Here is a 24,086-nt window from a genome sequence, read left to right as displayed (position 1 = left end):
CACATAAGCCAAAAAGAAGTTTGTCCTCTTAGCATCATTAGGTACCTATAATAAGGATAAAAGCATATAAGAAACATATATTTCTAATAAAAAGTTTAATCACCTGGGCCAATAGAGCATATTTAAAATTGAAGAGGGAGAATGAAGCCATATTAGTGAAGGTATGAAAGTCCAAGCAGAGGAATAGATTTATGTCCAGGAATAAAAAGCCATTGAATATTTCTGAGCGTGGCTGACTTAGGATAATTTGCTTTTGAGGAAGGTTTTTTTGTTTTTTTTAACCAGTAAGATAGATTTTTTTTTTATTAGCATAAACGGTATCACATTCAACTTTGTATTTCTCCAACCCTGGTAATGTAGTGGTGCTCAAGAAACATGAGATGAAGGAGGTAGAGATCTTGAGCCGGAAAGAGGGAAAACCAAATGGAGGTATGATTGAGAATCCAGACTTAAAGAAACAGAACCATCTCTTGAGCACAGACCTCCACTGATACGCCCCAAAGAGTCAAAGTTCTGTGTAATTGGCTAAAGTGTGATCGGCAAGTGGTGCCTGTTTGTGGACAGCATACAAGTAGCATAGTGTCAGAAGACTAAAAAATGAGAAAGAAAAATGTAGTAGAAATGGACAAGGGCGCTTATATAATCAGTTGGGAAGACATCCTTTCCCCTAGGTGCATCCACTGTACTACAGATCTTGGAAAATCCGAATCCATGACCCCATGTGTTTGCTTTTACTGCTTATTGTTCTGTTTTTCTTTCTATGCCATGTAGTCCAGACAATCGCAGTACATTGTTAGATATTTGCATAGTAAAAATATTTCTCAAATTGGTCATATAAATATCCTGCAACTCTTCAGAATTTGCACCATCCTGGGATTGTAAACCTGGAATGTATGTTTGAAACGCCAGAACGCGTTTTTGTAGTAATGGAAAAGCTGCATGGAGATATGTTGGAAATGATTCTATCCAGTGAGAAAAGTCGACTTCCAGAACGAATTACTAAATTCATGGTCACACAGGTATTTTAACTTTTATTTTTTGAAATGAGAATACTTGAAAACAAAAAATTAAATAGCAGTGCTTTTACATATTGGATATTGCGGGAATTTTTAACCTTGAAGAATAGAGTAACGCTTCAGTTAAAACTTGATGAACTGTAGTGGACTTTTCAAATTATCATACCATTCAAGAGCTCAGGTGGGGGGTTTAGCTGTGATTTTTTTCCAGGCACTGAAAAAATTCTGTTTTCTTCAATAACAGATCCTTGTTGCCTTGAGAAATCTACATTTTAAGAATATTGTGCACTGTGATTTAAAGCCAGAAAATGTGCTGCTCGCATCCGCAGAGCCATTTCCTCAGGTGAAATACTCTCTAGAACCATCTGACAATATTACAGAGCACCCATGTAATGAAAGGGAGTGCTTTAGGTTTAGATATATAACCACCTTAACAGAAGTAATTAGCCTGTACCTGCCAGTGAGGATTAATACTTGAAATAATTTGAACTCAGATCTTATTATATTGTTTATTTTCATTAAGACTTTTTAGACTTAACCAGACCGCAAGGAATAACTTTTTGCACGTAGACTGCAGTTCACTTTCCCTGTGGTTTGGGAATGATGCAAGGAGAATCAATCTTGGCTGGTGCCTGGTGCTCAGGACAAATTCCCCATAAAATAAAATGGGTAAACCTTGAGTGGGGGACACTAGATTTTTTTTGTGGGGGGACACACTAGACTTTGAGCCTGGCAGCCAACTCCTCTTCCTCTTTAGAGTACTTTATTTCAAACATTTTCACCAAAACCTATGTAAGAATTACATTTCCCATTACTGCCATCACTCACACATGTATATCCCCTGTGTGTGTGTGTATGTGTCCATGTCCTGTGTGGACTGCACTGATTTTTTTACTTGGTTAAATTCATTTCATAAAGGGTATTGATCTTGATCCAAAATTATTTCATAACCTAAAAAAACGCCTCATAAACCCAAAGTTTGAAACAGTCTTCCTGAGGAATATATGTTGGCAGTACCCATAAATATCTTTCATGCTTGTCATTGGTGAATTCTCCAATCAGCTAGAATATCTGTGGACGAACTATTATTTATATACATTTGAAAACTGCACAATTAGATGGCTAGACTAAGGACAGTTATTTCACTTGAGTTAAATACAACTCAAATTGTCTTTCAAAGAAAAAGATTATTTTTAAAAGTTATTCAACTCTTATAAGGAAGTAATCCTGTTCTTTTATAATGTCTGTGTAGTTAAAAGGGATTCTCTAACAATGTGAGGTCAAAAGGGTTCCCTAACAGTTGGTTTAAATAAAGTGTTTCCATACATTATCATCTCATTTGATCTTCAGAATAGTCTGGGCAATGGATGCACACCCCACAGTGAGGCTGAAACTCCCATCCTTCTGACTTCTGTTATGAACAAGGGGAAAATAACATCATTTACTTGACATTCCTTGTTGCTCAGGTGCTAGCCATGGCCATACGTCCTTATTCAGTTGCCAAACTGCCACGGCATCTTTTCTTTATCAAGATGTTACCGGAAATGTGGCATTAAACAACAACAAAAAAGACAGTTCACAGGTCTTCATGGTCAATAATCCTGTTGTTCCAGGACTCAATCAGAGGGAGCCACATTCAATAATGACACAGAATAATTATCATAAAAACATGCACCAGGGTCCATGTCCTAGTAATGGCAAGCAGCATTTGAATACACCTTCATCTCTGCTTTCCAGGCACTGTTTACACCATTGGTTGTAGAGGCCAAATCCCTTTTTTCTCAGTTTATCATAATGCTTTTTGTGAAGACATTTTGTGGGTCAGGGCATTTCCTCTGGAAAGTACTTGGCATTTGCTTGTTCAGCATGGATGTGTCATTACTTCCCAAAAGGATATTGTAGTGACTGTGGTTACCTTCAGATAGAACTTTTTTCAGATCCAAAATCTGACTAGCCATCATGTTTCAGTCCTAGAAAACACTTTTGCTCTTGTTCTTTCAAGCAATCTCTAGCATTGCTCTTTTATGAGCTACATTAATAATTCTCTTTACTACACCTCAAGTTATTTGCCAACTGATAGTAATACTTGGGAATACAGATTCTAGGATTAAGCAAAATAAAGGGTCAGTTTTTAAATACCAACTTACTTTTCATTCAGCATTTATTGAGTACCTTTATGTGTCCAGGCACTACAAGGTCACTGAGGATTCAAAAATGAGACACATAATTTCTGCTCACAGATGATAGAAAAGTAGCTCCTTAAAAGCCAAATGCTAAAAAATCAGCACCCTCCCATTTCATCAAAAAAAACTTTGACCACTTACACACCAGTCTGGTTTTTGGCATTCTGGAAGCTAGAACTTAAAAAGTGGTTTTTGAAATAAGCACTAGGAAAAACCTCTTCATACTATGTCAGTAATACATCACAGTAAAATGTCTCTCTCTTTTGGGAAAAGGGTATTTTACAATTTCCCTCTCTGCATTCATTTGACATTCATAATCAGTACAGTTGGCAGGTGTGTTGAAATGATTCAGTATCGTACTTAGGGACAGGTGTGTATAGATTGATTGATGGATGAAAATGCAAAATTAACATCACCTTTTTATTTCCAGGTGAAGCTGTGTGACTTTGGTTTTGCACGCATCATTGGTGAAAAGTCATTCAGGAGATCTGTGGTAGGAACTCCAGCATACTTAGCCCCTGAAGTTCTCAGGAGCAAAGGTTACAACCGTTCTCTAGATATGTGGTCAGTGGGAGTTATCGTCTATGTGAGCCTCAGTGGTACATTTCCTTTCAATGAAGATGAAGATATAAATGACCAAATCCAAAATGCTGCATTTATGTATCCACCAAATCCCTGGAGAGAAATTTCTGGTGAAGGTAAAAAAAAAAAAAGTTTCAGCTCTCTATGCCTTTTAGTCTAAAAATCTTTGTGATTCCCAAATCTCTTCTGGCTCATCTTTTCAATTTCTTATATTCATCTTTCAAATTCAACCAGTTTTTGAGCACTCTTCCTTCTGCATTGTCTCTTCTTTAATTTCCTCATAGTGCCCAGGCGTAGCACTAATCCAGGCCCCAGTTTCCTCCTTTTGAAACTACTAAAATATCTCACCAGTCCTATCCATTAGACTCTTTCCCAGTCACCACTGTGGCCATATCGGTCTTTAGGAAACACTACTTTCGTCTGAATCTTCCCCAAACACCTTGGCCTCCCTTTAACCACGTTGCAGCTGTAGGTTGCAGCTGTGGGTCTCCCTGAGACAGCCCTTGTCTACCCTCCCATGCTCCCCTCCATAAAATCTAGTTGTTTATTCTTCCCAGCTACTTTCTGCATTTTGCTTAGGCCTTTCCCCTGCCTACAGTCCCTCTTCCTTGCTACTGAAATCCTTCCAGTCCTTCAAGACTTGTGGCTCGTCTGTGAAGTCTTCCCTGAGCCCCTCCTCTGAACTTGGTAAGATCAACTTAGGCTACTAGGAGGAGATATTTTTCCTTAAGTATTCTTTCTTTTCATAATTACTTATTTTCAGACTAGATTATAAGCTGCTTGAATGGAGACCTGTCTTTCAAGTTCTTTATACCTAGAGTGAACTTTATAGACATTCTCCAGTTTATTTGCAGCCATCCGGTGGACCAAGCCTAGGAAGCAGGATCCATCTGTTTTCCCCGCCCAGTAGAAGTTTTTGAGCCTGAGTTCTGTACCCATCAAGAGTGCCTTGGCTGTCCCTCTTTAGTTTAATTTTGATACTGCCGGGAAGGGCACACAACTTACTTAATAGTCGCATATTGAATAGAAGCCTACGAGGGAAATACCCCCATCTGGATTTAGCCAACCTTTAGAACAGAGCTCTTTTCTGTTTTCCAAAAGTACCAGACCTAATCATAGGGATTAACAGCCCATTAAACTGGGAGAGCTTGAGGAGCAACATGTAAAGACAGTGGCAGGCTTACTTGGTAATGAACCGCTAACCGAAGTATGTATGAGGGTTTCTCTTAGAGTTCCTGGGCCAGTGTGGTCTGCAGACCTCTTATATTGGAATAATCAGTCGGTGAGTGACTGATAAAACGAAAACCCCTGGCTCTTCACCAGTTGGCACGACACCAGGAATGCATTTTAATAAATACCCCAAATGATTCTGATGCACTGGTGGACAACCACTTAAGGAACAGCGGGTAAAAGTTTGAAGTATTTGGAACCAGAGATGTTCATAATTAAAATACCTGTGGTATGAAGAAGAGAAACAGAACAGGTACAATGTAAACCTTTCGTTTGGCTCATCCCTGGGTCCAGGCCTTTGTATCAATATTTCAAATGTACTGTCACATCGCTTGTAGTCAGTATGCACTGTGGGGGTTTTGGTTTTGCAACTGCTCCATTCCTTCAAATAACTGGATGAAATAAGTATGCCAGCATCTCACCATATACACCAAACACCATGAACGTATTTGTGTAAAACCTGTTGAGTATGAACTTGTGGTAATAAGTTATCACGTCAGTCTAGCCCCATGTGTAGAGGCAAGGCGGTGGCTTTGGCTCCTTCGCAGACCAAGCCAGGGACTAGGGAATGGTGTCATTGGAGGGACACAGCAAGTCTGTCTGTAGTCAATTTTTTTTAACTCATTTTGAAATAATAATAGCTAATACGAAGCACTTACATGCTAAGCATGATTCTAAGCCCTTTACATGTATTATTTCATCTTTGCAACCACCTCATTTACAGATGAGGAGAAACGGCTGCGGGTACTAACTGACCCTCTCCCACACTGAACGTGTACTCTGCACTGCCTCCTTAACCAAACAGGCACACCCCCTAAGATAGGTACTCTAAGTTCAGTAAACATTTATGGATCACTAACAGGTTAGCTGGCCTCAGGTGGCCTTGAGAAGCGAAAACCCTCAACCCTGTATTTCTGTGGACTGAACTGCCTTCTTAGCAGACTCACAGGTTTGGTTTGCCCCATATGCCCAAATCCACGTGTCTGATTTCGTCTTTTCTCTTAGCAATTGATTTGATAAACAACCTACTTCAAGTGAAGATGAGAAAACGTTACAGTGTGGACAAATCGCTCAGTCATCCCTGGCTGCAGGTAAAAAAAAAACAAAAAAAAACAAAAAAAACCTTTCTCTCTGGTGCTACTCATTTGAGCAGTTCGTTGTAATTTGTCTTACCTAATGAAACCACTCTAAGATCAACAGATTCTCCCTGTCTTAGACTACTGTGTCTACAGTGATTAGTTTGTCCTGTGGCTGCATCTCTGGAGGTTTTGCAGTAAACCACTGAAGTGCAGAACTGATAGGCAGTTAAACTCCCGTGAACTGAAAGCAGTGATTTAGCCTTTTTATAGGACCTTATGTTTCATTTCACCTTTTTGTAAGATAAGCATCTTATTTTGTCAAATATATTTTACTTTAAAAACATCCACTAAAAGATTCATATTTGTATTGATGAGATCAGAAATGCCATTTAAAATGTTTGGCCGAATTCCCCCAAAAGCTATTGCGTAGATTTGTCAAAAGATACCCCCAAACTTCAGAGTAAAGAGAAGCTTTAGAACTATTTTAAAGGGAGTAGGGGGTAGCATTAACTTCAAAACAAATGCAATCATAGTTAGTCTCCATGATTATTAAACTATCCTGGTAGTAGATTCTAAGTACTTTCCCCTATTTTGAGGAGTAAGGTGTGGGTATAAGGTCAGAGTATAGAACACAATGTTTTAGTGATTATTATTAGCTATCTCAGAAGCCTCAGGTAATTTTTTCTTTTTAGTTGTAGAAACTAGTTACTTCACTAGAGATTCTAAATTTGAAAAAGTATTTAACATCACGAATTTAAATGTTACAAATGGAACTGACTGTGTAGCAAGTACTTAGAGGAGTTTGGGTTGTCAATTTTGTGACTGGGATGCTAAGAAAAAAAAAGTTCACAGTATTTTGTTTCTTTTATACTTTATAATCACTTCATGTTTTTCCTAGGACTATCAGACTTGGCTTGACCTTAGAGAATTTGAAACTCGCATCGGTGAACGTTACATTACACATGAAAGTGATGACGCCCGCTGGGAAATACATGCATACACCCACAATCTTGTGTACCCAAAGCACTTCATTATGGCTCCCAATCCAGATGATATGGAAGAAGATCCTTAATTATCAATGAGCTAACTTCAATAAGGAAGGATTTCATTTTATGGACTGCTATTTTGCTGCACAACTGTTGTTTGTAGGTTGTCATCTGCAAGGGTGCAAAGATATGGGGAATATGATAAGGAATCCGTGACATCAGTACTGTAGTTCATAATGAGTAGGTACAAGAGGGGAAACTGAGTAATAAAAATAGACAGTGGAACCAAGATGAAGCTTTTCATAGCATAGCAATGACTGGTTTTTGTATTTTTTCCTAATCCTTCACTTTAGTACTATAGTGGCATTTAATTTATCTTCCCTTTCCTGTTCCATTATTTTTTAAAAAGGAGAAAAAGGAAAGCTTAGAGTGCAGCCATTGCAAAGCTTGATTAAATCCTATAAGAGCTCTAACCAGGTGTGCATTTAAGAGATTACTGAGGAGGGGCCACCAGCATGAGGCTTCCTGTGAGGACTCTAAACATTTGTTTAACCACAGACGCACGAGGGGTTTTTCCTAGGAGCCTAGAAATGTTTCCTAGGTGCTAGGCTGGTTTACCTTTTTTTTTTTTTAGGTCAGTCAAGAGTCCAAAGCCATGATCCCTAACCTTTGGAGCTACATTCTTAATATGCTCTCTACAACATAAAAATTTAGTCCCCCTTTGTGAGTATGTTGGAACGGCCTCTAAGATAATTTGGGACAACTGGTGCCACAGAACCGGGAGGAGGGCCTGCTGGTCTGTCCGCCCCTCGCTCAGCTCCCCTGCGGTGTACACACAGTGCCACCGTGATGCCCCAGCCGGTTTCCAGCACTCAGTACAGATCTGAACTTGCATCACACAACTTCTCATTACACAGAGTTAATTTGAGGAAGAAAATTATTAAAAGTAAGGCCAGTACAGATCAATTAATGCTACAAAGAAGAACAGCAAAGACTGTATCCTTTTTTTCTTCCCTTAGGTTAGTGGAAGGCTTTACAGATATCTGGAATGTTTTTAAATCAATTATTTTAAGCAGTTTGGGGATGGGTGGGGTGGAGCATGAAACATTTATTTTATTCTTTCATTTGCTCTGTTGATACCATAGCCCTACCCTTATAATTTTTTTTTTTTTTTTTAACATTTCAGCACCAGCAGCCCGCTAAAGAAGTGTTTCTCTACTCAGATATAATGTTTAAGAGGTTAGACTTTTTCATAGCTTTTAAAAAGTTACTAATGGTTTTCTCCCCCCAAAAAGTTTAAGCTCTGGGACCACCCACTTATTTAAAAAAACTAGTGGCTTTTTGGTTTCTTCATTCCACAGTAATCACTGTAAACTTTTTTTTTCCCCAAAAAAAGAGCAAAAGATTTGGAGTCAGAAAATCCAGTCTTAAGTCTTGGCTCCAATCTGTCTGAGCCTCAAGATCCTCAGTCTATGAAATGAAGACCATAATTTTTGCCTCTACCTTCCTCACAACGCTATTGTGAAGATGGGCTATGTATGAAGATACTCATACTCCCTAAAGTGTGAACTATCATTGCCCCACTGAGTCTGAGGTAGCAAAAGAAAAGAATGTCCCTGGATACAAACAGTCCGAGCCAGAGAGGGCTTGAGAGAGCCCTGAAGCTACTCCATTATTCAGGACTAAAAGTACTGTTGAGAAAGGAGCCATCATGCAGTCTCCTCTGTTCTGAGCTCTTTTACTTACTTACCCTCACAACAGCCACAGAGTGAGTTCATTATGGACTCCATCTCACAGATCAGGAAGATTAAGTAGCCAGCTGCAGAAGGTCACAGTATGTGGAGGTGAACCCCGGTGACACCCTGCCCCCCCCCAACCACTGTGCTGCATTCCTACCCGTACACATCGCCAGGAAACACTCACAGTGTCTCTCAGTAGGTCATTCTCCTGTGGGAATTTTTAAAATTTCATCAAATTTTGCAGAACCTTTTAGGGATGACTTCCCCACATTTGTCCAAAGTAAGTCTGTTTATACCAGTGTGCTAAAATGGAGTAATTCTGAGTCCTGAGGCACCCTATTGTGGTTTTACTGCATAAGGTGAAAATTAACTGGAATGATGTTTGCTATACTTACATAATCAAACTTTACAAGCCATGAAATTAATTGCACTCTTTTTGTTTGTGTTGTTGAATGCCTAAGAAGTTTTCTAAAAAAATTTGTAAAGGCACTGTCAGATAATTTGGAGTTGACTCATTTACTCCAGATACTGTATAACCTGCATAACCTTTTTTTTGGTCTTGAAGTCATTTTTGTATAAGAAATAATTGTTAGAAACATTTGATAATGTACAAAGTAGTCTATAATGACACTGTTCCGTACATTTTTATATTTTTTGTTAATCCCACTTTTTGTAAATATCCTCAAAAAAGCTTGATAATAAAATGTATTTCCATATCACCATACTTTTCCATGTGAAAACCTGAGCCTATCTCTAATAGAGGTATCCAAAGAAAATTTTATTTGGTTGTGTTATTTTTCCAGGCGTAAAAGAATTATTTTGGAAACAGTATTTGTAAATGGAACTAATGCTATATTTAAAACACTGATTTTTTTTTTTAACTACCTAAAATAAAAAACAACTCATTATTTCAATTTTATATGAAATCTGAGGTAATTATCTGGAGGTCATTTCTTGGCATGAAAGTTTAGAATAATTGTAACTATAAATTATTCAACTATTTTAACTGCTATAAGACTTAAATAAGCCAAATGCCATTCAAAGTAAATTTTCTAGGTTTTAAGATACAAGGCATTGCCTGATTCCTCCCGTTAATTATAAAAACTATTAAATAATTGAGAGGGGCCAGTGTTGGGCATTTTCACCTTCCAAAAACTCTCCAAGTCTTTGAAAAAATAAAATATGGAAAAAAATAAGGGTGACTACTAATGGCCCAAGGCAGGGGAGCATATGAAAAATAAGCCCTCTATCTTCCTACTTACTTACAGAATGCTAGTCCTGTTCTGAGTTAAGCCAAACAAGCAATAGAAAACGGAGAGTTGATCACTCTGCCAGTGAACTTCCAATATCGTTAAGCTATAAGTTCAAAACATACGTCTAATACTCTTTTCCTTTAATCTCACTGTAAATTTTTGTTGCCAATGTAACAATTCCTCAGAAAGTATGTATCTGGTATTAATATAAATGTTCTGTGAACCAAAAAATGAGAACTTACAGAACGAAAACTTGACATTTATCTGAAAATGAGGGAGAATTAGCTCAAATCAGAAAACATTCCTGCTACGTAGTCTACGTTTACTCTCATATTTCAGGTACATGTTAGGTTTTTACTAGTTTTACTGGGACTTAAATTTTTTTTTAAGATTTTATTTATTTTGAGAGAGGGAGAGGGAGAATCCCAAGCAAACTCCACACTGAGTATGGAGCCTGACGTGGGACTCGAGATCCCACAACCCCCAAGACCATGACCTGAGTTGAAAGCAAGAGTCAGACACTCCTCAGACTGAGCCACTGGGGCACCCCTAATTTTTTTTAATTATAAAATTCACAGAAGCAAAGGGTAAAATATTTACCACAAAGGAGAACGATTTCCACCCTTTAAGCCCACTTCCACATTGGGATATTTAATAGTGATTACTGGGCATCCTTTCCTTAACTTTTTGTAAACAAGTAACTATCACAGAAAACAACCAGTCTGCACTAATATATTAATTTCTATGAAATTAGTTACAAGCATTTCTTTAAATGCAGCTTTTCCCCCAAGAAAAATGGAATCATAACTATAAAACATTCTCTCCACTATACTTTTTTCACTTACCACATTCTTAGAGATGGGTCAGAAATATTGCTCTACCTCATTTTTTTAAAATAATATGTGGATAGTTCTATTTAATCCATTCCCTGTGAAAGGCCAGTTACGTTTCTGGTTTTTGCTAAACCAATCAGTGTTCATGTTTACTTTTTAAAATAAAAATACAGCAACTAGCCTTATTAAAGGACACTCAGTTTCTCAGTAACTTGTTTCATTAAGCTGAAAGCACACAATTGTGCCAAAAGCCAGACACAACCTTAAAAGATCAATATTTAGTTGTACTGTATGTAAGATGGGCTATTTTTATTGGCTATAAAGACAAAATATTGTAATACTTATTTTACCTGTGATATATGAAATGTGTTCCCTTTATTTTGCTTGCTTAGGCAGACGTAGGGGTAAAACGTCCACACTGAGATCACCGCCAGGCAAGTTCACCAAACCCAGCTACAGGTGACACAGAGGGTTTTGACTGACATGCATTCATCGGATGGCTTCTACCATGAAGTCTCTGATGAGGTAGCAAGGCAAAAAAGTTAAATCTTTCTCCCATCTTCTTAGGATTCATCAACATATCATATCCCTGAAGTAACTGCTGCCTGGCTGGCTCATCTGATTTGTCTAAAAGAACCTGAAAAGGAAAGTAAAAATAACCAGAAGGATTCCTAGTTACATGCAGCAATGCTAATGACCATTGGCTACTGAGCAAAGCAGGGCTTCAGATGGGATTTCTCATCACCTGCCTCAGAATCATGGGGCGCTTATTAAAAACATAGGTTGTTAAGACCCAAACCTGTGGATCTGTATGTTTAACAAACATTCCCAGGTGGTTTGATGTACACTGAAGGGTTAAGAGGTTTTCAGGACACTTCTAAAACTCATCCCCATAAACATGGTCAAGTTTTCTTACTGGACATGAACACTATTCGAAAGTCTTCATTCTGGCTTGTGTGGAGATGCAGGGGCGTGCACGGCGGCCCCACCTCGGGCAGCACGGCTGCACCAGGCCCTATGCTACCAGAAAGACTACAATACCCAGGGCCTGCTGACCGAGAAGAGCACGGGGCGGGGGATGTATTATTTGAAACATTTTTGTGAAATACTACAAAATTAAAATACTTAATGATCATGAAATAAATCATTACCTTCAGCCGGACATCAATGCCCATATTTTTTAAAAATGTCTGTTGTTTTATTGGCCCCAGAGAAGCTACTTCTCCCTCTGCCATTCTGCGCAGATAACTGAAGTCCACATCGGCTGTGAGGTCCGCTGTTCCTGGGGCAGTCAGGACGTCATGGAGCTTGTGGCCACAAAACCCCTTGAACATAATTTGTAATTTTAAAAATGGTGAGTTTTTGTCCCTTTGTGATTATCATTATCAAGATTAAAGAAATGCTATCATTTTAGTACATTTTACATAACTCCTAGAAAGAAAAACATAGCCTAAGTCAGTGGTTTACAAACTCTCTATATAGTAGCACCCTTTCCTCAAATGAGATGCTACGTGGAAAATCCAATATAAAGGGCGACACTGGAGTGCCTGCAAATGGCTGCCTTTCACATTTCATTACTGCTCGTGGTGATGGAGATCTCATCGGAGATCCCATCAGTTCTCCACGTAAGTTAACTTGTTTCTTCACTAGAATCAAGCTAAACTTTCACCAGATTCTAGGTGGTGTTTGACAAGGTGTATCCATCAACTACATGCATCAGAATCACCTGAGACCATGTTACTGCGCTCTGCCCAGACCTACTGAATCAGAATGCTGGAGGTAAGGCTAGGGAATCAGATTTTTAAAAAAACTCCAGGGTTTTTTTCTTTAGTTACAATAAAATCAGAAATTGAGAACCACAGATCTAGAAAATGACTAATAGTAGTATCCAGTTAAATGTATTTCAATTAAAGTACATTGAACACAATTGATAAAGAACATAAAGGATGTGGGGTGCCTGGGTGGCTCAGTCGTTAAGTGTCTGCCTTCGGCTCAGGTCATGATCCCAGGGTCCTGGGATCGAGCCTCGCATCGGGCTCCCTGCTCCGCGGGAAGCCTGCTTCTCCCTCTCCCACTCCCCCTACTTGTGTTCCTGCTCTCGCTATCTCTCTCTGTCAAATAAATAAAATCTTTAAAAAAATTTTTAAAAAAACATAAAGGATGCTTAGGAAGAATTAAAGAATACTTCTAGAAAGGAAAAAAGATTGAAAATATGATAGGAAAAGTCTGATCATAGTAGCTAGATCAAATCTACAAATCTTCCCGTATGTATTACTCGGATGCTAAGTAGGATCTATGCAGACCCAGGTTCTGCAGCTGAAGAATGTAGATGATTCAGACCCTGCTCCAAGGCCAGTCTGGACAGTGAGATCCTATGGTTAAGGGCAATTATAATAATATGAATTAATACTCTTTACGAATAATGTAAAATTACAAGGCCAGGCATTGTAGAAACCAAAGGTAAAGATCTTCAATGAGCTTCAAACTTAACAACTTAGTAGATGATACCAGTGAACTTATGGTAAGTCATGTTACTGAGTCATACATACTCTGAAGGTATCTGTCTTCGTTCCGTCATGACCATAATCGGCAATCAGTGCAGCCCCTCCGGTTAGCGCAATGCGCTGAGAAAGCTCCTGAATGATAATGCCAGCCTCAGGACACACTTCCACGTGGTCCCTCATTTCATCACGCTAATAAGGGAACAGGTGAATCAAAATGCAGCACTGGAAAGAACAGTTTCCTTAGGGTTCTTCTACAATGAGCATTTCTTAGTTACAATAAAAGTAAGTTCCTTCTCAATGTGTATTATGTTGTCTACATTCAACCTTTCACAGGATATCCTTTTTATTATACAGAACTCCCTAGTGCTTTGATGCCGTTTACTAAGTTTACAGACATTTTAATTTTAATCCTTTTTATAAAAAGGCATATGCTCTCCCAAACTCCTAGATAACCAACATTATCATTTTATTTATAGTGATATTACTCTCATAATTCATATAAATATATTTCCCTGGGTTAAATGCGTGGGAAAGGAATTTTTGTCTGCCTAGAACAGTGCCTGGCAAATAACACTCAAAAATTTGTGCTGGAAGAGCAAATGATACAAAACCCGATATAACAGACCCTAGCAAGCAAGTATATTATGATGCCTTCTGCTAGGGCAAAAGGTATTCCAGTGATACACCCTCTATTTAGAAACCTCAGCTTATAAACTTGCAATGTACCTGAGGCCCTAATTTCCCAAGATGTTCAACTATTTACTAAAGGGTCCTCAATAAGTGCCTATTAATCTAAAAAGTGAAATGACAGTATTGTAACTTGTCAATTGACCAGTACATAGGAAATTTCCTAATCCCTGAGAAAATGGGAAAAAACTTTTTTCTTCATTATGAAAATATACAGTAAAACTTTTCTTCATTATGAAAATATACAGTACCTTTTGCTCCTTCCTAGCACCCTATTAAAAATGACGTACTGGGTGCCTGGGTGGCTCAGTCAGTTAAGTGTCTGCCTTCGGCTCAGGTCATGATCTCAGGGTCCTGGGATGGAGCCCTCCGTTGGGCTCCCCGCTCAGCAGGGAGTCGGCTTGAGGATTCCCTCTCTCCCTCTCCCCCTCTCCCCCACTTGTACAGGCTCATGCACTCTCTAAAATAAATAAATCTTTAATAATTAAAAAAAAAAAATAGAAGAAGTAACCTGCCCTGATCCTGCCTATAAATGGCACAGAGCTAAGAGGTATGGAGTCACACACAATTAGCTCTTGAGCCTCTGCTCTTCCTACTACTTAAAACTAGAAACAAGTTAAATTCTCAGAATGTTTCCTCATTCTGTATCTACTAGGCTTATTGGGAGGATTAAATCAAACAATAAACTACTTAGCCCCCAGTTCTATTAAATAAATCACTGTGGTTGAACTGTAAAAACATGAGGTGAGCCACTTCAGGCATAAGCTGACATACCCCAGCATACAGTGCTGACATTCTAGACCACTCTTCAACACGGCAGATTCTGTTACCATTCGCCCCATCCAAATGAGAGGGAAAAATCACCGCTCCCTCTTTCATAAGTGAGTACTACCAAAGTCAAGAACTAAAAACAATCACATCTCCCAGGGCCAAGGAGTCAGCTCTTGGTAGCTATGAATTTGCTCGTCATTCAGGTAAAGTTGGGTAGCCAGAATATGAAAAAATAGAAATGTTCGCAAGTACTCAGACTGATATTTTAACTTACTTATGCTCTGCAAAAAAAGCTTAATTGATAGGTTCATGTTTAAAAGCTCCTGTGCCGGGACGCCTCGGTGGCTCAGTCTGTTAAGCGGCTACCTGAGCATGATCCCCAGGGTCCTGGGATCGAGTTCCAAAACAGGCTTCTTGCTCAGTGGGGAGCCTGCATCTTGCTCTCCGACAAATAAATAAAATCTTTAAAAAGAAAAGCTCCAGTGCTTTTGAAGCGAGTAACTTCTGAGGAAGAAGTTGTTAGTTATGGTCCAGAAAGCAGACCTTTTTAAAACAGGCAATCTATTCTGTTCAGATGGCCTTCACTGAATTATGTTCCTGTAGGTCATACAGAGGTTATTCAGGTCCAGTAAGATTCTTGCAGGTAGAATGTTAAAACTTAAGGAGCATGGGGATTTTGTATGAGAAATAATGGGAAAAATGTGATTGATTTAGACTTTTAACTGCTGTAATTAAAGCTTAGTAAAACAAATACTCTAAAGTAACTTGATAAGAAAATGAATGTTTTTTTTTTTCTTTCTTTTTTTTAAAGAGAGAGCAGGGTGGGAGGGGTGGGGGGGGCGGGGAGACAGAATCTTAAGCAGACTCCACGCCAGTGCATGAGCCTGATGCTGGGCTCAATCTCACAACCCTGAGATCATGACCTGAGCCAAAATTAAAAGTCAGATGCTTAACCAACTGAGCTGCCCAGTCACCCCATCTAAAGAAGTTTCTAAAATCTGTAAAATGCCCTTTCTCATACTAGTCAGTGTATATCTTATAAGAAGTGATCTTTTAAGAGTAAATTAAGCATGTTTTACATAGTTGGGATATACTTTTTTAAAAAAAGAGAATGGATTGCTCATCCAGAATGAAAACCCCATATACTTATATGTAATTTGCATTAGAATAATATGTAGATTCTTAGAAAGGTTTCATGAATTTCACTTTTTTATTGTTAAAAGGCCAGGCTACCAACAAAGTCCCCAAATACATACATAATGTCATGACTGATTTTCAGCAAGCATAATCTTATTTATTTTACCTCTCTATAATTAAAATATTTTTGTTAGTTTTGAAAATGTATATTAAAGTTATATTTTTAGGTTATGAGACAAGGCTTTCATAACTATTTGAACGCTTACAGTAAGAATGTTTTAATATAGGCTATTGTCACTTTTTTTTTTAAGATTTTATTTATTTGAGGGAGAGAAGAGAACATGAGCAGGGGGAGGGGAGAGGGAGAAACAGACTTCCCGCTGTGGGGCTCAATCCCAAGTCCCTGGATCATGACCTGAGCCAAAGGCAAGATGCTTAACCGACTGAGCCACCCAAGAGCCCCTAATATAGGCCATAGTCACTTTAGATGAAAAATTACCACAGCTTCTGTTTTTCTTCATGATTACTTGAAGCTGTTAGTTAATTTAGTTGCAAAGATATTTTTTGTCTAGAGGTAGATATTTTGCCAATTGGATATTGTCTGTAACTATATTTACACATATAAGACTTGATACTATAGCTGTAAACTATTAAAAATTATCACCATTCTTTAAAAGATTTTAAAAAATAAAAATAAATAAAACAAGCAATCTAAAGCCCAAACATTCCTGACAAGTAAAAGGTTTTTTGAACCCCTAAACATGACCCCAAGATAGAAAGGCTCTTATGATTATTCCTTGAGGTCAACAGAAAGCAGCAGTAAATGTACCATTCTGACAGTAGTTGTTTTGAGAATTAAATGAGAAAATTCAGAGTAATACATACAAAGTACTCAATAAATAATTGTTTTCACAGACCTCAAGCTCTTCCGGTCAGGTAGACGATACTCTGACCGTGCCACAGGGAACTGAGGGAAAGGGAGAAGGTAAGGGACTTGCTTGAGCAAGCGCTTACTAACTTCCTTCTCACATTACATTCAGGTCACGCAGTCCAGAGATAATCTGAACCAGGCTCCTGATTCGAGATCCTCTGCACTTTTTACTACTAATAAAAAGCACCTCACATGTTATGAGCAACTCTCCCCTTGCCCCTGTCAAGGAACGCTAAAACAGGAACTCAGAAAATAAGACTATGAAGATTTGGTTGGCAATAAACTAAGAAGAAAAACTTCCTACTTGTATGAAGACTTCTGCTGGTGTGACACAAGGCGCCAAAACAAACCGCAGCTTATCAGAAACCTGTGGATCGATATCAATGAATACTTCTCGCCATCCTTGTGGGGTTTTCTAAACACAAAATAATGCATAAAAACAAATTTTTACCAGTTTTTTTCTCAGAATTGCCTCTAACTAAAAATAACCATATATGACAGATGACTAACATTTACAGAGTACTTTACCACTGAAAATTATTTCAAGGCAATACTGGAAGGCGCAAACTACTGGTGTTGGCTGGATAAGAGGCAGAGCCATAGGGATAAAATGAGCGCATGGCAAGTGCTCCCAATAATGGAGAACAGACTGTGAAGGATGAATCGGAAGCTTTTGCTAACAAATCAATACATGCTCTTAGCCTCAGACACTACGGTGCGCATACATTACCACCAAATCTTAAATGTGCTCACTTCAACTTCAGTGAGGAAACATTTTAATCTTTGGATATTAAAGCTATTTGCTAAAATGTAACCCTTCCTTGTACTTTAGCCATTTACCATCTTCTATCTGCGCACATCTTTATCCCTGGAGAATTAAGCATTCTTACTAGTTATCCTAAGAGAATGAAGGTTCTACTTAATACTTCACTTTTGCTTTTCAATTATTTCTATTCATCAGAATTCCAAATGTAGTTAACTTCAACAATAACTTCAACAACCATAAATGTTTTTTCTTACAACATAAGGCCCTTTGTTATTCAATTAATGACTTTAGCCCATCAATACCTGAAACTTATGCACAGGAAGGACGTCAAAAAATTCATGTGCTAGATAAAAGCTGTGTCCTATTTAAAAACAGAAGAAAAAAACTGTTTCAGCATTTTTAAGGCAATACTTGATTCATTCATTTGAACACGAACAAAAAGAAAACGCCTGGTTCTCCGTGTAGGAATCCATGGTGTTTGCACAGCCATCTCTACAGAGAATCATCCACCTCATTCACATCTTGACCTACTCTGCAGAACAGACAAAAGAACATTACTGTTCTCATTTCCCACAGAGCAGGACCAGACAGCTAGGCTATCGCAATTATCAGTTTAAACTTTTATCCCTCACCAGGCATGAAAGAAATCAGAACTCAAATTGGTTAGCTCAAAGAGGCCTTGAACTTGCTAAAATCTCTGAGACAGCTGAGCCCGGGGCTGGCTGAAGTGGCTTCCCCGAGAGCTGAGCACCCCTGCAGGTATGAGCAGGGACTCATCAACACAGGACGCTTGTCCGGTGCAGGGATTTTCCATCCCCCCGAAAGGCCAGCAAGAATGTTCAAAAGATGAGACAGTTAAACTAAACCCGCCTAACCCTGCTTCCGTCAGGCCCCACTGCCTGGGGCTGCTTCAGCATCAGTACTTTCTTAGGGGTCAGGAAAAACTAAAAGGTACAACAGAGATCGACACTGTCATTTCTGCAAAACCACAGGAAATTCATTGCTCCTATTGTTAGCCATGTTATTTTCTAATACAATGCTCTTTTCGAGAAAAGGATTAGCTCTTCCCTATGAGGAAGGGACCTGGCAGCACTAACTCTATTAGCGTGTCCTCTGTGGCTCTGGTCACCTATCATTGCTGGGATGGGATGCGATCAAAATGATTTCATTACGTCGTGTAAAAGAATTACCTTTTGGAACATCATGCAGATCTCGGTACCATGAGATTGGAATCCCAGATTTTGTAACACCTTTCATATACACAGGGGATCCAGCATTTCGCTCTAGTGGTATCTTCTCTTCAGTCAGTGTTAATGCCTGAATCTCACTCAGTTTTCTGCTCACCTCTACCAGATGTATTGAAATGTCACAGTTTTTCAGCACAGATCCAAGCTGACTGAACACCTAAAAACAAAAAAAGGATGTGCCCGGCTAGCTCAGTCGGTAGAGCATGAGACTCTTAAAGACAAAAAAAGGGAAAAATGCAAGTGTTGAGCAGATTTGGGGTTTTTCTAACCATTTACCTTAACAATTTGCTCATGTTACAGGAATAACATTTGGTTTTGGAGGAATTTGTTCTTCACACAAGCCACTCTCCAGCAGTCTATGAGAATCATAACCTATCCATTATTATACATTGTCCACATAAGAGATGAACAGTACACAATTTGGTTTCCTAATGATAAAAATTAGATTGACTAATAAAATTAAATATTTAACATCCAATAAATAAGCAGATTAAGGGATCTAAAAAGAAAACAAGAAAATAAATTGTATACATACCCTTGATTTTATAAAGTTGCTATGTCTATGAAATAATCTCATCTTTGAGATGTTTAAACTGTATCTTCAGGAAATAAAATTTGAGTGGCTCTAAAAACTTGACAGTTTAACTTGGTAATTCTTCCACATTTTTAATTTTTTCTTAGCTACACACATTTTTATAACTGTTGTAAACATGAGGAAAAAAGGAATATACTAATACTTTATCAATATTTTAATGCTAAAAATTCAATGCCAAAGCATAAAGTACATCAATAGTATTTTTCATCTGAATTTAATTTTCATTGGTGATTTGCCTCCTGCTTTGGAGATCTGAATATGCATGTATAGGCTGATAATAAGGACAAGATGATTTTTCCAAATTTTGTTTTGAAATGAAACTACAAATAGAAAAACTTCCCAAGAGAAAAATCCTTCAGAAATTATGATCAAGAAATGAAAACAAGTCTGCAAATATGTCTTTGTCTATTTTCTTAACATTCCTTTAAATTCTTTGGCTTTTTAAGGTTCTAAGGACTGGATCTAGGGAAGCATCCTTTATACATTTTAAGAGCTGTGGGCTTGATTTTTAAAGTACTTGAAACAAGATGGTATTATTTGAGAACCTTATCAAATATTTTATATTCAAATGACTTTGCCAATTTAAAGAGATATAAAATAGAGCCCCGGAAACCTAAATCAGTGGTTGGTTTCTTTCACCTTCCAAATATGATATAATCAAGGTTGTCAGATTTATAAATTAAAAGCCTTCGATTCCTAATTTCAAGCAAAAATCATACAGCATCAAGGCATTTAAATGTATACTGAATATGTGTTTTATTTTATACACTTAAGATAAACTAAAAAAGACCACTGGATTCCAAAACAGTATAACAACAAAAGTTTAATACAAGTACTTATTATGTACTTTAAACATTCCTTTTTAATGTTTTTAGAAAATCTTAGGTAGAATGGAAGAAAGAACAATACATGGAAAAATATCAGCTGATTAAAGGAGAGTGACCTGACCCTTCCCATTGGAGCCCCCATGTCCTCCCTCACTGTCAAAGGTCACCATTGTTCTCAATCTGGAGTTTATAATTTCCTTTTTCTTTATAAATGTTACTGAACACGTTTGTATCACCAAACGCATATTGTTTAATGCTATTTGGGGATTTCATATAATACAATCATATGATGCGAATTCTTGTACAAATTGCTGTTTTCACTCAACATTTGCTGAGTTTCATCTGAATATCGTGCATTCTGCTGTGACTTCATGCATTTGCACAACACTTGGCATTCCATTGTATGACTGTACCACAATTTATTGATTTATTTTCCCACTGATAGTCGTCTGGGTTGTTTCCAGTTTTTTGGCTATTCTAAACAATGCTGTCTTCTTGTACATGTATCCTGGTACGTATATGCACTCATTCCCATAGGGCATACACCTAGCAGTAAAACCACTGGGTCAAACAGTATAAGAACTTTGACGTTGGCAGATGATGCCCAATAAGCACTTCGAAGTGCTTACGCCAAATTACACTCTTACAAACAGCGTATGAGAGTCCCCAGTGTGCCACATCTCCCCATCCTCACCAACCCTTGGTGCTGCCAAATCTTCTCATTTTGAGGGTATAGTAGTATCTCACTGTGATTTTAACTTTCATTTCCCTGACTCCCAACCAGTCTGAGCATTTTTTTGGTTTTTCCTGGCCATGTAGATTTCCTCTTTCATGGTGGACCTGTTCACATCTTTAGCCTGACTTTTCTATCGAGTTATATGTCACCATCCTAACAACTGAAAGGAATCCTTTATGTATTCTAACTACCAGTTCTTTGTTGGTTATATGTATTGCAAATAACTCCTCCCACTGTGTGGCGGCTTGTCTTGTTCCTCTCTTTACAGTGTCTTTGAAGAACAGAAGTTCCTAATTTTTTTAAAGAACAAAAAATTTGGGACAGCTGGGTGACTCAGTCAGTTAAGCGTCTGCCTTCAGCTCAGGTCATGATCCCAGGGTTCTGGGATCGAGCCCCACATCGAGCTCCTCGCTCAGCAGAGAGCCTGCTTCTCCCTCTGCCTGCCGCGCCCCCTGCTTGTGCTCTCTCTCTCTCTCTGACAAATAAATAAAATCTTAAAAAAAAAATTCTTTAATGTAGTTGAAATTATCCTTCTATTCATCTTTTCCTTTATGGCTTCTGCTTTTCATATAATTCAAAAACTTTTCCTACTTAGAAGACAAATATACTCTCCCATAATGTCTTCTAAATGTTCTAAACTTTTTCATTCTCTCCCACCCTCATTTTTTAGATTACAAACAGACAACAAGTTACAATTCATTGTATTATTCTGACATTGTACTTCAGCTGAGAAAGAGATTGTTAAGGAGGTAGGACCAAAAGCCAAGGAAATCAATGGAGTTTGCAAACAAGTCAAAAGAACAAAGATTCAAGTGAGTACGTGAGGATCTAAAGCCATTCTTTTATTACCTACCCTCAAAATATCTCCTGCGAGGGTACCCCTGCCTGGGCCCAGTTCCACCAGTTGGAAAGCTGCATTTTTTCCAGTAGCCATCCATTCGCTAATGAACCATATACCTAGCAGCTGTGACAAAGAAAAAAACTACACTGAAGTATTATAAAATATAAAAGTATACCACAATATAAAACTCAACATAAATACATACTTTATGCCAGAAAGCAAAATGTTTGCAATGTATGTACGTATGTATGTTACTTAATATGTACATGTATGTATGCACACCCAGGAGCTTCACAGAGACTACATTATAAAAGACACCACTTAGAAAGCTTAATAACAGGAGAAAACAGTTAAAAGGCAGTCCCCCTATAAGAGGTCTCATAACACAGGTAAGAGGATATCACTTACAGGAAGGTGTTAGTCTTTGAAAGCAAATAAACACATGGAATAGGATTATGCCACTTCTTCATATTCATATGATTTCAATAATTACGTGGCTTTTTAGGCATAATTAACATTTTTTAATACCTAGATTCTATTTCCTTTTTTGTACTATTTCCTATATCTAAATTTATCAAGGGGTTTTTATGCAGAAATCAACGAACTAGAATTCCTAAGAAGAATTCAGAATTTCTCACAGGGGACTTCTGTCTAACTATGGTGCAATCTTGGGCAGGGGCTGTAGAGTGTGTCTCTCCCCACTAATGCCTTAGTGTTTTGCATCTTTTCTCTCTTTCTTCACTTATCTCTCTCTTTAGACCTCCATTGTTCTCTATTCCTTCAGCATGATTAAAAATGAAAACTAAAAAAAAGAAAAAAGAAAACTTGAATCACAAAAACCAAGCTGTAAAACGCTATATTATAGAAGAACAACTTGATCTGCTTTCATTTACAGTTTACATTGAATATTACCTCCCCAAAGATCTGACTTATTTCCGGTGAAGTAATGAAATCTCCTTTTTCTCCTAGCATGTCACGGTACACATAATATCCCTGAGTAAAAAGAGAAAGTAGAGAAAACAAATTAACTTTCAAATAAGCCTTTTAAACCACCCCTCCAAAATCTTATATGATGTATACAATAACATAATCCTTTGGTAAGAAAGTTCTCTCTTTTCTAAATAAACAAGATAAACACAGCAACTTAACCCAAACTTTACAAAGTGCCAGTCATGTTGCGGAACAGGTAGAAACATGACCACTCCTTGACCATAAAGGCAAAAGCCATGCCATGTCCATCTTCACATCCCACATCTTCCCATCCCACCCTGCTCCCCAACCCAACACAGTAAGACCTTGCCTGCCCCTCCCTCCAGCCTCCTCCCCCAAATGCTCACTGTTTCAAATTAGCCCCGCCTGGTGATGATGTTGCTTGACCTATGTGCTCGTTATGTGGGAGTATTCACTTTGTGAAAATTCATGAAGCTATGTGCCTGTGATTTATGCATTTTTATAAATGAATATTTATATCTCCATAATTTTTTTTTTTTAATTAGCCCTGCTTGTCCATACATCCATGCCATTGCAAATGCTCTCCTTTCTCCCTTCTCATTTCTCCCTGGCAATCTTATACTCAATAAAATTGAATCTGCTCAAATGCCAGCTTCCCTAACCTCCTCCTCCAGCCCTCCAACCTCATACTAATTGCACTGCTTCCTTTTATGTGTTAATTTATTTATATGTCTGTGCTCCTCACCAAGAGGCATAGTACTTGGTGTAGAGGACCATCTTATTTACCCTCCTATCCCAAGTTTTAGCATACTGTCTAAACGTCAAGACATACTCAAAAATTCTTTCTTAAAAAATTCCCTATGCTCCTCAAGCCCCTTCCTCCACCACTTTACTCAGTAGGTGACCTAGACTCCTGCCCATAAAGGAAGTAAAGAATGTTATAAAATAGGATTTACTCAGCACCCTGACCCCACCTGGCCTCCACCTGGTCTCCACCTGCTCCCATTCATTCCTCAGAACTGAAGATAAAATGCCTTTACCTTCTGCTCTTATCCAAACCTAATCCCGCCACCTGTGCTCTGAATCATCGCCTCTCCTCACACAGCTCTCATGGGCCAGGATCTCGTTACCACCCCCTTCTCTAAACACTTTAACTTCCCTCTCTCAGCAGCAGAAATATACTTGAGTCACT

The 24,086-nt window shown here is 38.2% G+C and overlaps 2 protein-coding genes across 8 annotated transcripts in view; one reads left to right on the top strand and one right to left on the bottom strand.

Annotated features, from left to right (window-relative positions):
* Nucleotides 1-9,729, top strand: part of PRKD3 (protein kinase D3) — an 86,021-nt gene extending 76,292 nt beyond the window's left edge. For 2 of the 3 annotated variants that reach the window (XM_045884421.3, XM_045884422.2), the window contains 5 exons: nucleotides 858-1,019; nucleotides 1,261-1,359; nucleotides 3,630-3,897; nucleotides 6,017-6,102; nucleotides 6,989-9,729. In XM_045884421.3, coding sequence (XP_045740377.1) covers nucleotides 858-1,019; nucleotides 1,261-1,359; nucleotides 3,630-3,897; nucleotides 6,017-6,102; nucleotides 6,989-7,162 — 789 coding nt within the window. In that variant the 3' untranslated portion in view covers nucleotides 7,163-9,729. The remainder of the gene's footprint in view (nucleotides 1-857; nucleotides 1,020-1,260; nucleotides 1,360-3,629; nucleotides 3,898-6,016; nucleotides 6,103-6,988) is intronic. The other variant, XM_064572115.1, reaches the window with a different exon arrangement.
* The window catches only part of NDUFAF7 (NADH:ubiquinone oxidoreductase complex assembly factor 7), a 61,623-nt gene that overhangs the window by 19,127 nt on the left and 18,410 nt on the right, over nucleotides 1-24,086 (bottom strand). For 2 of the 5 annotated variants that reach the window (XR_010405516.1, XR_010405515.1), the window contains exons 3-10: nucleotides 22,856-22,936; nucleotides 21,956-22,066; nucleotides 18,888-19,101; nucleotides 18,000-18,058; nucleotides 17,236-17,346; nucleotides 13,451-13,594; nucleotides 12,053-12,226; nucleotides 11,252-11,538 (exon numbers count right to left, since the gene is read on the bottom strand). Coding sequence is in view for 3 of the 5 variants with exons in the window: in XM_064572121.1 (XP_064428191.1) it covers nucleotides 11,326-11,538; nucleotides 12,053-12,226; nucleotides 13,451-13,594; nucleotides 17,236-17,346; nucleotides 18,000-18,058; nucleotides 18,888-19,101; nucleotides 21,956-22,066; nucleotides 22,856-22,936 (1,107 nt within the window). In the remaining 2 variants the exon portion in view is untranslated. Of the gene's footprint in view, nucleotides 1-11,195; nucleotides 11,539-12,052; nucleotides 12,227-13,450; nucleotides 13,595-17,235; nucleotides 17,347-17,999; nucleotides 18,059-18,887; nucleotides 19,102-21,955; nucleotides 22,067-22,855; nucleotides 22,937-24,086 lie in introns of those variants that run through there. The other 3 variants (XM_064572121.1, XM_045884427.3, XM_064572122.1) reach the window with 2 other exon arrangements.

The sequence above is a fragment of the Mirounga angustirostris genome, unplaced genomic scaffold (assembly GCF_029215605.1).
Source record: "Mirounga angustirostris isolate CCGP_5_RB_7025 unplaced genomic scaffold, mMirAng1.0.hap1 SCAF_10, whole genome shotgun sequence".
NCBI lineage: Eukaryota > Metazoa > Chordata > Mammalia > Carnivora > Phocidae > Mirounga > Mirounga angustirostris.
This window is presented reverse-complemented; position numbering and strand designations above follow the sequence as displayed.